The sequence below is a fragment of the Lynx rufus genome, unplaced genomic scaffold, assembly GCF_022079265.1.
Source record: "Lynx rufus isolate CCGP_SWC_20201006 ecotype Redwood Valley unplaced genomic scaffold, mLynRuf1.p SCAF_7, whole genome shotgun sequence".
NCBI classification, from domain to species: Eukaryota; Metazoa; Chordata; class Mammalia; order Carnivora; family Felidae; genus Lynx; species Lynx rufus.
In genome coordinates this window covers 1,021,472-1,033,742 of record NW_025814889.1, presented here as the reverse complement: position 1 = coordinate 1,033,742, position 12,271 = coordinate 1,021,472, and the positions used below count along the sequence as shown (strand labels likewise).

The 12,271-nt window shown below is 50.5% G+C and overlaps 1 protein-coding gene and 1 pseudogene across 3 annotated transcripts in view; one reads left to right on the top strand and one right to left on the bottom strand.

Moving 5' to 3' along the window:
- The window catches only part of WDR37 (WD repeat domain 37), a 63,913-nt gene that overhangs the window by 29,194 nt on the left and 22,448 nt on the right, over nucleotides 1-12,271 (bottom strand). For all 3 annotated transcript variants that reach the window (XM_047064847.1, XM_047064848.1, XM_047064846.1), the window contains exons 6-9: nucleotides 9,972-10,107; nucleotides 8,345-8,416; nucleotides 5,106-5,150; nucleotides 3,382-3,458 (exon numbers count right to left, since the gene is read on the bottom strand). In XM_047064847.1, coding sequence (XP_046920803.1) covers nucleotides 3,382-3,458; nucleotides 5,106-5,150; nucleotides 8,345-8,416; nucleotides 9,972-10,107 — 330 coding nt within the window. The remainder of the gene's footprint in view (nucleotides 1-3,381; nucleotides 3,459-5,105; nucleotides 5,151-8,344; nucleotides 8,417-9,971; nucleotides 10,108-12,271) is intronic.
- On the top strand, nucleotides 566-1,024 carry LOC124500974 (U1 small nuclear ribonucleoprotein C-like; annotated as a pseudogene).

Genomic DNA, 12,271 nt, shown 5'->3' with positions numbered 1-12,271 from the left:
CCCTGCACCCAACACAAGCAAAATCACAAAGAAGAAAACAGGGTCAATTTAACGTCGTAAATAATATATTACGTTTTTATAATGTAAGTACTATATGTGATTTTTTCCCTCTGCCAAAACTAGAATTTTTCTTATTTCCTTTGAAAACAAATCCATACAATGTTAACACATTTGCTGAACCCTCTCCCTGGCCCCTCTGCCTCATCATCTGTCAGCGCTATTTCTTGAGCCAATGGCCACGTTCAGTAACAGTCTGGTTATTCCACGAGGGAAAAAAACACGTTAAAATAAAAGACAAAACACTCCATTAAAAATGAACTGTTCAGGGGGCGCCTGGGTGGCTCAGGTGGTTAAACGCCTAACTGATGTCAGCTCAGGTCGTGATCCCAGGGTTGTGGAATTGAGCCCCATGTCGAGTTCCTCACTGAGCGTGCAGCCTGCCTGAGATTTCTCTCCCTCTCTCTGCCCCTACCCTGCTTGCACTCGCACACTCTAAAATTCAAAACAAAAATTCTAATTAAAAATAAAAACGTACGACAGAGTGGCCAATGGTCTGCAGAGCAACATGCCTAAGTTTTATTGTGACTCCTGCGACACATACCTCACCCATGACTCTCCGTCTGCGAGAAAGACACACTGCAGTAGTAGGAAACACAAAGAGAATGTGAAAGATCCACTATCAGAAATGGATGCGAGAGCGAGCCCAGAGCCTGATGGACAGAGCAACTGCTGCACTTCTGCGAGGAAAGGTTCCTCCTGCTCCACTCTCTGTCCTCCGTCTGCAGGAGCAATGATCCCACCTCCCCCTCGTCTCCCGGGTCCTCTTTGCCCTGGTATGACGCCAGCACCCCATATGGGGGGCCCTCCTCCTCCTGGGATGATGCCAGTGGGACCCTCTCCTGGAATGAGGCCGCCTATGGGAGGCTACATGCCAATGACGCCTGGGGCCCCCAATGATGAGACCTCCCCCGCCCGTCCCACGATGGTGCCCACTTGGCCAGGAATGACCTGACCAGACAGGTAAGGAGAGACAGAAACCTCCTTATATCCATTTTATATTACTTGTTCTACTTCACCAGGAGATCATGGTGCTGTGACTCTGGGTGTTTTCTAACAGCATGACAAGGAAGACTTGCTCCCCCTTCCTATCAAACAGAGAATAGTTTTTCCAAGGGAGTAGCGGGACAAAAAAAAAAAAAAAAAAAGCAATTTTCATTTGTATTGTGAGATGTGAAAATAAAATTGTCAACTGTTTTAAATAATAAATAAACAGATAGAAAGATAGATAGATAGATAGATAGATAAATAGATATAAAAATGTGCTAGGAATTTACCCAAGGGATACAGGAGTGCTGATGCACAGGGGCACTTGCACCCCAATGTTTACAGCAGCACTTTCAACAATAGCCAAATTATGGAAAGAGCCTAAATGTCCATCAACTGACGAATGGATAAAGAAGATGTGGTTTATATATACAATGGAATACTACTTGGCAATGAGAAAGAATGAAATCTGGCCATCTGTAGCAACGTGGATGGAACTGGAGAGTGTGATGCTAAGTGAAATAAGTCAGGCAGAGAAAGACAGATACCATATGGTTTCACTCTTATTGTTGATCCTGAGAAACTTAACAGAAGACCATGGGGGAGGGGGAGGGGGAAAAAAGTTACAGAGAGGGAAGGAGGCAAACCATAAGAGACTCTTAAAAACATCTGAGAATAAACTGAGGGTTGATGGGGGGTGAGAGAGAGGGGAAAGTGGGTGATGGGCACTGATGAGGACACCTGTTGGGATGAGAACTGAGTGTTGTATGGAAACCAATTTGACAACACATTTAACATTAAAAAATAAAAATAATCATTCAAAAAATAAATAAAAAATAAAAATAAAAACGAACTGTTTAGATCTCCTCACTGAAGACAATTCCTACTCATCACTGTAATTACTTAACCCATCTCCAAAGAGAACAATGTTTACAACATTTCAAAGAAAGAAACAAGTAACACAACACTCCAAGGCGGAAACAGCACGGCCAGAGGGCGAGTGCCGTCCTCCTGACGACTCCGGCCACAGTGCATCCCCAGCTCCGCGCTGCCCGGCGCCGTGTCCGCCCACGTGAGAGCACAGGGCCAGGCTGAGTGACCCCTCGGCTCTCCTGCGACGGAAGCAAGGAGAAGGCTACCCGAGGCCTCTGTGTGACCAGAAACGGTGCTGGGCTGAAGGGAACAACTACATCCGAGCGGAAAAAAGCTAACAGAAGGCTTTATGGTCTAAATCCACCCATCCTTCTTCTCAATATGCAACCCATTGTCAACCACCTACCTTTACCTCCTTGAAGATGATGTCACACACACTGACTTACACAGTTTACCTTACGTTTGTTTATTTAATTCATTTAGTTTTGAGAGAGAGAGACAGAGCAGGGGAGGGGCAGAGAGGGAGGGGAAGAGAGAGACTCCCAAGCAGGCTCTGCACTGCCAGCACAGAGCCTGACGTGGGGCTTCAATTCACCACCTGTGAGATCATGACCTGAGCCGAAACCGAGACCCTGACACTCAACCGACTGAGCCACCAAGGCGCCCCCAGTTCACCTTACGTGAAAGACAGACTCGTGGTCTAAAACATATAAAACGTTAAGAAACGTGACCTAATTGTATAGTTTTCAAATATTAATGGCCAACGTTTACTAGCTGTGGAAAGGGGGGCGAGAACATACATGCACACATATATAAACAAGGACCTTGACTTTCAACACTGTCCTCTGTTCAGGCTTCCAGAACAAAACACCAAGACCGGGCAGCCAGGATCAAGGTGCGGCCTATTCGGTTTCTGGTGCAAGCCTTCCCAGCTTGTCATTACATCCTCACATGGCAGCTCCCAGGTACAGCAGGGAAGGGAAACACATGCAAGCTCCCTGGTGTCTGAGGAAGGACACTAATGCTATGCCAACAGGACCCCAGCGTCAGTACCTCACTTCCAAACACAGCCACACTGGGGAGCAGTTAGGGCTTCAAACTCTAAAGGGGGGGTCACAAACATCCAGTCTGTAAGACCATATAAATTTGGGGGCGCCTGGGTAGCTCCGTCGGTTGAGCATCTAACTTCAGCTCAGGTCATGATTTCGCAGTTTATGGGTTCCAGCCCCACATCAGGCTCTGTGCCGACGGCTCGGAGCCTGGAGCCTGCTTCAGATTCTGTGTCTCCCTCTCTCTCTGCCCTCCCCCCCACCTCGCACTCTCCCTCTATCAAAAATAAATAAACATTTAAAAAAAAAATTTTTTTTAAGAGACCATATAAATTTGTCCTAAACTCTGCAAGTGTCCAGAACCCTACAACATACCCCAAGTGGCGCTTTCATGGTAAGTAAAGGTGCTGCTTACAGTGGTGTCAGCAACAGGCTGGGGCGTTGGCAGCTGGACGGCGTATCTCCAAATGTGGGCGGTCTGATCTCCAGAAGCTGAGGACAGAAATCAGGGCACAATTACCCACAGTGCACATCAGGTATAAGATGCTTTCTGCTAGGTTCTGGCCAAGCGTCATCAGACTTCTGTAACTCAATGATCGAGAGCTGCTTCTGAGACTGCACGATGCTGCTGACAACAGGCTAAATGCACACAATTAAGATGCTGGTTAAAAACACCCCCTCCTTTCATTTTACGGTGAAAAGCTGTGAAGGTTCAGGCAACACTTACAAGTACAGGTTATCCTGTCCATCTATCGAAGCTAAGTAAACCAAACAGTACTTCAGAAAAGTGAGCCCCACACAAATACGTCCTCCCCTGCGCCCAACATCAGCGGGCTCACAGCCTGCTGGGCCCCGCAGGTCTGGGGCCTTACTGCCACCGGCCAGGTGTGCCAGGTGCTGTGCACATGGGACAGAGAGAAGGGCCGGGGAAGCGCACACAGACGTGCAGGGCGGGCATCTCCAGCTGCCCTCACAAGGCACCGTCTGAACCTCGCTTCCCTCTGTGGCTAAGAGGTTCCCCAAAGCGGCCACGTGTGGACAGTGGCACATTTCTCAAGTTGTCAGACGAGCTCACTGCCTGCCCTGCTAGCTCTCCTGCCCTGCGTGCAAACCTCCACTGAGCATGCCTCTCCCCTGCCTCCTCACCCCAACTCTGGCCATTACCGGTCTCCCCCACCCTCCCTCCTCGCCCCAACTCTGGCCATCACTGTTCCCCCCCACCCTCCCTCCTCACAATCACTCACCGATTACATAAAGTGGAAAATTCTCACCTACTTTATTCCCCACGTGTTTACTTGGGCATCAACTAGCTGTGGTCAAGGCCTGTTCAGACCCACCATATTCTGCTCACATGGAAAAGCACCCGACTGGCCCCACTCTCACCCTCTACCCCAGGGTCAGCAGAATCTGGCCCACGGGCCACAGCCACAGCCACTCACCCGTGCACTACCTCTCCTGCTTTCACACTAACACAGCTAAGTGGTTGTGACATGGACCATGTGGCTGTCAAAGATGAGAACATTTAGTTACGAAAATTTACGAAAAAAGCTTGCTGACCTCCACTCTCTCTAAACATTTACCCCTCGAGATTACTGTCAGTGTCCCCCAAAGTCACAGGAGTTTACAGTCAGACAATTTTACTGGAAGACTCCTCAGTTCAACAATGAAGCCGTTGTACAAACTACTACATAAAATCACGGCAAAACCACGCGGCCACCACTGAGGAGCGCCCAGAAAGGAGGAAAAACGTTGGCCCCGCAGACTGCCGTGACCTGGGCTACTGTTTCTGCCCTCCTCTGTTTCGGATGCACGCAGGACTAGGAACTCGCAGTAATGACAGGTGTTCAGAAAACCAAGTTCCCTCTGTGGTGCGAGCAGAAAGTGGGCAACCACCAAGGGCTTCGAAAAAACCAGCTCAGGGTGGGTCACGTGCAGTCTCCCGGGAGAGCCAAGCTCACCTGACAATACACTACAGGTGAAACAAGTGCCACTTGATGTGTCCTCCTTCCTCCATCCCTCAAGTATTTCACAAAATGATGATCTGACTTTTACGGAAGGGACCAACGAGAAAGGAACGACTATGGCTATTTTTAAATTATCTATAACTTTCTTCAATAAAGAAGAAAAAGATCAACATACCAGTAAGAGCCAACTGCTCTGATGGATGAAACTTGATAGAATTTACTGCAAAACAAAAACATTACAAAACAGGTATAAAATAACGACATATCATCAACGTTTCTCGTAACAACGTGCATTACAAGGTAACTTTTAAGAATTAAAAAAACTTAATGTTCAATATTAGATCCTCCCACCCAGTTAACCTAAGAATAAATGCAGAGATGCATGAAAAACTCACTGAACATGAATGATCAAATTACTGACACATAAGACATACAGAAAAACAACACTAATAATCTACTTCTTTCTGTAGACAAGGAAGTCCTCTCGAGTGAAAAATGAATCAGGATGAAAGAGAAACCATACTTATGACAACAGATGGGGACAGACCACAGCAGGGACACTGTTTACTGCCCACCCTCCCTCCCGTCCCGTTCCAGGAGACCCCGGGAGCAGAGGCGGCAGGCCTCGCCAGCTCGGAGAGAGTCAGGATCCACACGGATGGTCCCCTCCTCCAGCTGGGGGAGGACCGAGGTGCTTCGCAGGAAGAAGGAGCAGGAGTGGGGTGCACAGAAGAAGGAGCCAGAGTGTGCAGAGGCCGGAGCCTGGCTGCTGGGACCACCCTGCGAGGGAGCCAGCACTCACACCCACACAGCGAACACACGACAGGACAGAGTGCACAGAAAGTTCCAGAAAATGAAGCAAGTTCTTTCAGAAAGATTCCGCCAGCTACACCACTGGGAATTCTCTTTTCCTGAGGAAATGAAAAGTCCAGCGAGTGTAGACTGCGGGTAAGTGTGGAAGGAGCAGGTGGACACCACAGCCTCCTCAGGACCAGCAATAAGCTGTCATGACCCTGTGCGCACACACACACGGCAGGATGTCCCTAGGGCCAGGAGCAAGTGGCAAGCTCCGTGGCCACCTCTCACCTCGACGTCCGTGCAAACCTGAACGTGCCACCAGTGCCACAGGTGGCCCTCACAGCCGTGACACATGCTTGGTGAAAGAGCACGTGCGGAGCACTCGGCCTGGAACCCGGCACACAGCGGGCGCTTCACGACCGTCACAGCTGCAACATGCACACCGTGCACCAGCTCACCGAAGGGACGGCGCCACTGAATGGGGACGGGCCTGCACGTGCGCACAGGTGCCGCCCGGCAGGGGGCGGGCTGCAGCCAAACTGCGCCCCGTCCCCCGGCAGAGGGTCTGCTGACCGTGGCTGAGGCAGAACAGGAAGGTGAGCCCCGCCAGCACCTTCTCCAAAGATGCGCAGCACCCCCAACACGCGGCTAACTCAATTCCCAGAGGCCACACTGGGAGCAGAAAGGGAGAGGCCACCAGAGACCAGTGTTCTCCACAGCAAGCTTCAGAGGCACCCGATCTTTAAATGGTTTGTGTGCCTAACTTTACCACAAACATAAAAGAACAACGAACAGGAAGAAGCACCATCCCCCGCACAAGAGGGCTCTCCTTGGGGGTCGGGCAGGGGCAGCCACGAAGCCCAGCACGTGACTCTTGAGGCAGAGGGGACGAGGCGCAGGAGTGTCCTCTGTTCAGGTGATGCCGGAACGAGGCAGGACAGACACAGCAAACCACCTGCAGTGAGCTATGCTCATAGAAATCCCAGGCGGGGAGAACCACTCCCTTCAGGCTAACAGGACCTTGGCCACGTCATTGCAACACCACCTAGTGGAAAGACCAAAGCCAGGACACGAGCAATGCAGACACGGTGTCTGTGAGGACAGCGCCCCAGAAGGGAAGGCCAGACATCAGCGCTCCACCTCCCGTCACCCGGCCTCCTGACGCCCAGGGCGGTGTGCACCCCACTTGCTGCGGCAAGAGGACACGGGAGAGAGGTGCGCAGGGTGGCCGGTGAAGAGCTGGGCGTCCAGGCCGTCCAGCGAGAGAGGAAGCTCCAGGGAAGGGACAACAAAGGAACAGAGATGCCGCACCGAGTATGGCCACCGGAAAGGCACGTCACACAGGAGCACAGGGGTGAGTCAGGGATGGATGCAGAAACCACACGGAAGAAAAAACAAGGCACGTTACAAGCAGCTGTGAACAATACACACGTAGCCATGAGTAACGAGAACTGTGCTGTCACCACTTGGTGAGGACAAGAGTGGAGGATCTCATCCGAGGCAAGGGAGACGGCCCTCCTTCCAGCAGGAGGAAGCACTGGTCCAAAACTCCAACACTCAGAAATAATAAAATAGGCTATTTCGAAAAACGGAATAAGGGCGTGCCCGGCTGGCTCTGCTGGAGGAACGTGTGACTCCTGATCTCAGGGTCGTGAGTTTGAGCCCCACAATGGGGTAGAGACTACTTAAAAAACGAAAGAAAAGAGCAGAATACGTAAAGCTGTCGACAGTGGTTCCCTTCAGGGAAGTGAAATGGAGTAAAGAGGGCAGGGAGCAAAGTGCTGTAACTGTCTACACGGGCTGGCTAATACCCTCTGAATTTTCCGATGATGTGCACGTGTTTCGTTTTACAAACGCTTTCAAGGAATAAACATGCGGAGGAAACAAGCCACAGTGCCTCCCTGCGCCGTGAGCACTGCCTCCCCCGCCTGGGCACCATCCCGCAGCGGACTGAAGACACTCACGTGCTGAGGGACCCCGTGGGAACGAGACCCCAAAAAAGGGGAAAGCGTGGGTCACAGCCCAGACAGGACAAGATGCGTCCCCCACCCAGGGAAGGGCTGGCACCCAAGCCCAAGAAGCGGAGGGCAGGCACACCCGGGCTGTCTATGAAGGGCAGGGGTGCGGCGGTGGCTGGGCAGGGGAGAGTGAATGAGGAAGCAGCCGACAGGCACCGGAGTGGAGGGCGTGCCAGGAGGAGGGAAGCGAGAGAGACGCGGTAGGACACAAGGGAGCGTGCAGGGGCGGCTCACAGGAGGGGACGAGCGGCCATACCGGCGGCAACAGGAGGTGCGGCAGGAAGCCCGGGATACACGGCATCCCTCCCTGGGCCCTGACACGCGCAGAGCACACGCCGAAAGAGAACCTCGAAAACGAGTACACGATCGCAGACGATGTCCACACTTCAGTTCCAAAGCTGTCGACAGGTGGCTTTCTAGGCGCCCGTAAATGAAGCGCAGACAGGTCCTGCTCTGCGTGCAGGGCAGCGGAGCGGCCCCTTCCTGAGGCTCCCTGCCAGAGGCGGCACACCCGTCCGCCCGTCGCCAGGGCCCGCCCGGCGGGCAGCCAGGTCAGTGCCCTCCCAGCACAAGGCACAGCCCGCCCCGGAGCACTCACCTGACCCCACGTGGCCTGAGTACTTGACGAGGCACCGCCCTGTCTCTATGCTCCACAGCAGGGCCGTGTGATCTGCAAGATCCAAAGAACAGGAGTGACTGACCCACCACCAATTCTACAGTCTTCAAATGAAAGTGAGAAGTTACATTACCACTAGTATCTCTTCCGACTGTAGATCAGAAACCACGTTTCCAAGACAGGAGAAGTGGGTGACCTGTCCCGGGTCAAGGGGGTGGCAAACAGATACCCAGGGACTTGGGACTCATGGCACATGGTCACACTGACTGCACCTCGCCAGGGTCCTTCTAACCCATCACAGCTTCACTGTTTTGTTGAATTAACACTTTCCAGATCATCACACAGTAAATAAATGCAAAACTCCAGTTACAAATTATTTGAGATCATACGTATGCGTTTGGGCCTTTCCTCTTACATAATAGAAAATCTAAAAAATAAATGTCAATTATCTAAACGAGATCTCAGAGATACCAGAAACAGACCCTTTCATTCTTTCTTTTTAACTGTAAGGGAATTTCTAAAACACTGGGGAGTGCTCACAAGTGAACATAATTTTAAACAAGTCAACTCTCTTCATTCATGGTTCTATCTGCTGTAAAATTTTCTACTTCTATTAAAAAGCAGATCAGGGGCACCCGGGTGGCTCAGTCAATTAATCTTCTGACTCTTGATCTCGGCTCAGGTCATGATCTCACAGTTTGTGGGATCAAGCCCCATATCAGGCTCTGTGTTGACAGCATGGAGCCTGCTTGAGATTCTCTCTCCTTCTCTCTCTGCCTCTCACTCACTCTCTCTAAATAAGTAAATAAACTTTTTCAAAAACAAAACAAAGCAGAATCTAGTGGCTCAGTCAGTTGAGTGTCCGACTTCGGCTCAGGTCATGATCTGAGGTTCATGATTTCAAGGCCGGCATCAGGCTCTCTGCTATCAGCACACAGCCTGCTTCAGATCCTTTCTCCCTCTCTGTGGTTGTCCCTCCCCCCACTCTCTCTCTCTCTCAAAACTAACTTAACGAAGAAAAAAAAAAAGCACAATCTACTAAGTACCTGGAAAAATCATTTTCAATAAGTGAACACCATTTTTAACTTCAGTCATTTTGGTCGGAAAGGGTATTATTAGGTTACGCACCTTGGATAGCTTTCAAAACCTATCTTTTCTTTAATGAGAGAAAAGGGTCTCTAACACCTGCCCCGGGAGTCCCACAGGCTAAAAGGGCTGCCAGCACCCCTGCCTCCACCTAAATCCTAGAACAGCTAGCCCCCTTCAGAGACCGCACGGCCCTTCCCCGGGCCGTACCTCACAACTCAAGCAGACACACGCTCGACTGTAACAAGAAAGTACCTCGCCTGTTCAAAAGACATTCTACCTTATGCTGCCGTAAACACAGGTGGCGCAATCACGGAGCCAGCACCTGCTCACCCGGACACCTGACGTCACACCTGCTGACAGCAGCAAGGCCTGACGGAGCACAACAAGGCCAAGTGCTTTGGTTTCAAGGACTGTTCGGCCTCCCGCCGGCTTCCAGCGCCAACTCTGCCACCCACCCCGCAGGGAGTCATCTGCACCGGCTGTCACGCCCGACAAGCAGAGCGACTGGCTGTGGACTTACCGGCAGACGCGGTGCCCAGCACCACGGGCTGTGTCCTCGCCACGCTGACGTCCCAGATGCCATCCCTGTGGCCAATGTACTCCTTCACGAGCTGGCACACGGCCCTCGACGTGGTGGTCTTGAAGCTGGAGACGATCTAAAACCGTGACGGGAAGGAGGAGCATTGTGGACGATTTACTGACCGAATGTTTTTAAGTTAAAAAAGGTAAAACGGAAAAAGATGTGTTGAACGTCATACACCCCTGAACAGGATATTTAAAGCATTAAGGGCACACAACAAAAGCACAAACAGCAGCATCCCTCCAGCTGGGTGTCACAAAGCAACAACGAAGGCCGTCCTAAGGCCTCTCAGAAGACCCCCCGACCCCCCCCCACAAACCACGTGTGTCCTCCCGTGACGAAGAAGAGGGGCCTATTTACACACTGCGAGTGTCTTCCACAAATCCAAACCAGCAGACAAAATTTCCAAATTCTTAAAAAAAAAAAAAGCTACCAGGACATGAAGAAGTGAAGAAGTCAGGAAGGTATACCCACACCCTTAACACTACCTTTTATTACTGGGGAACTTTCATTTTTTCCCATTTTTGGTCATTTACACCAACCACGTATTATCAGGAGGAAAAGAGCCCAAGGTGGGGAGGAATCCAAAGACGACACTTCTAACAGATGAGGTTTGTCCAACAGTGTTTATTGTGCGCGTGCTCGGTGCCGGCGCTGCGCCAGGAGACACACACAGAGCGACAGCAGGCCCTGGCCTCGGGCAGCTCACAGTCTGACGGGAACAGACAGGAGAACCACAAAGGTGCACACGAGGTAAGGCATCGTCTCGTACGATACACACGGCAAACAAGTCTCACTTTCTCTTACAAGGAAAAATAGAAAGTGTGTGAGCAAGAAACTAATTAAACACAAACAACTCTTCAGAGTGTGCTTTTTAAACTGTTCTCAGAGAAAAGGAATGGCTTTTCAGCTTTTAAGCAAATCAGAATAATGGAGATTAATCAGAATAATGACACTGTAAAATCAAACGAAAAAGAAAAATCAGTGGTGTTGAACAGCTATTTGGAACACGGATTTGACGAAGCCCTGAAAACGAATCAAAGTTCATTCTTATTTAGTATAAACACATTACAACACAGTCCACTGTTCCATCAATTCGGGTATGAACGTTCAAACCATCCTCCGCTGCAGAGAGCGACTAGAAATGTTTATGAAGACGGACTCTTCCGGCAGTAATACCGACAGGCTCCATCTGACTCAGTCTGCATTTTACCAAAGGACTTGCACAAACGCAAACTCCTCGTCTTCTTTTTCCTTCTGAAAGCCCCTCCCCCACCCACACTAGCAGAACCGTCCCTCCCAACACAGAAAAGGGCTTTTGCTGGCGCAAGGTGCCATTCGGATGTTCAAGAACGCAGCGGTTAGGAACGTGCATGGCTTGCCCCACAGGAAGTGGCAGTACGGTTCAGTTTCGAAGCCTCCTGCTGTGTGTGACACAGACGTCACCGTGAGGAGAAATGAACTAGTGGAACCACACTCCTCCCTCACCCACCCCGCTCGGACAGGAACCACACAAGGTTACCGCTCAATACTCATGGCAACCGCATTTCTGGCGGAATTCTGGAAGCAGAGCACACGCAGCTCATCAACACCGTAACAAATCACGTCACGTGTTGCTTCCAAATGCCCACTACGCTCTGAATACCTATTAACTCTTTGTTTTTAAAAATGCTGACCCCTTCACTACTGCGAAGAGGCCCCACAAAAGACTAAATTACTCAGTGTTCATGACAGAGAAGCACAACAAAATGACAAAGTGATGCTTACACCTGTCGCCCTAATTATCGTTCTCATTAACATACAATCTAAACTACTCCAACAAGACCGGAAAGGGCTTTTTTCACAATGCGAGCTATTTATCTTTGAAAAAACACGTGTGAACATTTTCACAAGTTTCTCTAACGTTAGACGGTCAGGCATCCCTCCCGACAGACACCAGCGACCTGTCCTCAGCCACCCAGGAAGGGAAGACCTCTTGGTTGCTGAACGCACGTGCGTTTCCCACCATCCCACCACGTACACACTACTTGCCTTTCAGGGCTGAGTCAGGAGGCAAGTAATGAGGCCTCCTTGCTGCACACACACTCAGTGTTACTGCCAAGAATACACACTACGGCACGGATCAGAATGTATTCTGGGATCAGATTCATTCTTCAACCTTCAGGTAACATCTTACGTTATTATTCTTCAATGTGCACAATAAAGATCATTAATATGTTTCTTATACACTGAGATAAGTT